Below are 2,064 nucleotides of genomic sequence, written 5' to 3'. Positions count from 1 at the left end.
GGATCTCTACCTAATAACCACAAAAACAAGCCGGTTGTAAAGATGACAAGTTAGGAACTTGATGCTGACACTAGTGGTCGTGAAGGACCGCACTGACGTAACCACCGAGGTCATAAAGAATGTGTCGGCCTTCTTGTTCCACAGCTTTTTCTTGGTTGAACCAGCAGATCTACCCTAGGTTTGGTGACTGGTGATGCCTGGAGTTGGATGTCTTAGGGTTGTTTTTAAGACTTGGCCTTCTCTTCCGCTTTTGGTGGTTTCTATCTCAGCCTGCTGACCGACCTCTTCTTTCTCCGAAGAGCTTTTGCAAGACAACTATTGACTCTGTTGTTACGGGCTTTCTTCTTACGGCAAGAATCCGGGTTTTTATAAAATCTGTCTCTGATCTGAAAGGTCACTTGCGTGTTTGGCATGCTCTGCTTACACCTGTCTGCCTTCCTGTCCTGCCTCCTTCGCAGGGCCGCGGCGTCTCTCTGGCGGTGGAGTTCCTTGAGAAGCTCGACCCTGTGCCGCATGATCTGGCACTCGTTCTCCAGCAAGGCCGTGATCACATGCAGGGAGTGCGTGTTGTGGTTCAGCTTCCTCATCTGCGTCTCCAGCTCGTAGTTGGCCCACGCGTTATGCGGCCGGGTTTGGAAGCGGATCCCCTTGCTCTCAGACGTTGCTCTCAGGTCGTGCTGGGATTTCTGGTACAATTTCATGAGCTCGCTCAGCTCGGCGTGCTGCACGCTCCAGTGCTCCGCCTCCCGCAGTATCTGCTCCATGCTGCTCTGAAGCTTGGTGCTTTTTTCTTGACCAGAATGGGATCCAGGCCCCGCTTCGTCCTTACTGAGTTGAGTTTCTTTAACGGCTCTTCCTTCTTCTGAAGGATTGACCACATCCCCTGCCAAACCTTCTCCTGTGTCGTCCGAGCTCTGGTTGTCCATCATCATCATCATCATCATCCGTTTCTTCGCACTCTGCTCGTTGAAAAGCAGCCTTTTCAGCAGCGCTCTGTTTATTTTATCGAGTCCCCTGACTTTTTCTCTGAGTTCTGACAGCTCCTCCTCAATTTCCGTTTCCTCCGAGGGCTCTTTCGCTTTTGCGACCTTCTTTTCACACCTTTTCATGTTGTGAAGGCTCTCCTTAATGTCTTTTAGTAACTTCTCACACTTCTTTGTAGTCTGTGTTTTAGTTTCTCGAAGGCAGCTTTTGGGTAAGGAAGAGCAAGAACTCCAGGTGGCAGGGCGAAGCGATTCTACTTCCAGTAAGGCAATGAGCGTCTTAGGGCCCAAGGCGTCTCGATTGACTTTGGGAGACGTCTTGGGAGTCCTGGAGAGGCAGGGCACTTCCATCTCAGCTGAGTTACCAGGGTTGGGGAGCAGGGCGCCAGGAAGGAAGGCCCCTTAGAGATTCCAGGAAGGCGATGGTCCTCTATGCACGTGGTTGGAGAAGAGGGAGCTAAGCAGAAGTCAGAGACCAGAGTTGGAGTCTGGAACCAGGTAGATGATGTTTAGGTGGAAGGTGACATCTCAGACAACCTAGGGGGGAGGGTGGGTGGGAAAGGGGGCTGGAAAGGACCTAGGGCCCCATCTCTCCTCCTCCAGGCTCCTGGCATTTATCCCCTGATCCTAGCAACCAGGTCTTTATTCTGTCACGACACCTTCGTGGCCAATCCCCAGCTTATGTTTCCTTTGTGTCACAATCAAAGCCTCTGAACCCCCTACCCGGGACTCATGAATCAGAATCACCCTTGAGCTAATCCTACGCCTCACCCCAGGGAGATCTCTAGGTTTCTATTCATCTCATTCAAACGCAGTAGATTTCCCTGCCACCTACGAGCACGGCTGAGAGAAGTCCTGCCTGGAGAGAACCCCCCATCCCTTCCGGGCACCTGGAGCCCTTCTTGCTTCCACTCAAAGAGAGATGCTGCTACAAAGGAACATTATTATCCTTGCAAAACAGAACCCCAAAAAGTGCTGCTTTGTGTGTGTGTGTGTGTGTGTGATTTTAGGGGACTGTCAGAAATCAGTCCATTCAAAAATATTCTGCAGTAAGAAGAGAGCATTTGAATGGTTCCCGACA

The 2,064-nt window shown here is 51.1% G+C and overlaps 1 protein-coding gene across 1 annotated transcript; it reads right to left on the bottom strand.

The window, feature by feature from the left end:
* Positions 1-242: 242 nt before the first annotated feature.
* Positions 243-1,334, bottom strand: SPZ1 (spermatogenic leucine zipper 1). Its single transcript, XM_036409366.2, has one exon. It carries the CDS (start codon positions 1,332-1,334, stop codon positions 261-263), a length of 1,074 nt encoding a protein of 357 aa, XP_036265259.1. The 3' UTR covers positions 243-260.
* Positions 1,335-2,064: the final 730 nt, after the last annotated feature.

The sequence above is a fragment of the Pipistrellus kuhlii genome, unplaced genomic scaffold (assembly GCF_014108245.1).
Source record: "Pipistrellus kuhlii isolate mPipKuh1 unplaced genomic scaffold, mPipKuh1.p scaffold_m20_p_4, whole genome shotgun sequence".
NCBI classification, from domain to species: domain Eukaryota; kingdom Metazoa; phylum Chordata; class Mammalia; order Chiroptera; family Vespertilionidae; genus Pipistrellus; species Pipistrellus kuhlii.
The sequence above is the reverse complement of the archived record's forward strand: the minus strand, read 5'-3'. Positions and strand labels throughout refer to the sequence as shown.

Coding starts and splice junctions, on each gene's coding strand:
- SPZ1 (XM_036409366.2), bottom strand. CDS start 1,334: ATGGAAGTGCCCTGCCTCTCCAGGACTCCCAAGACGTCTCCCAAAGTC.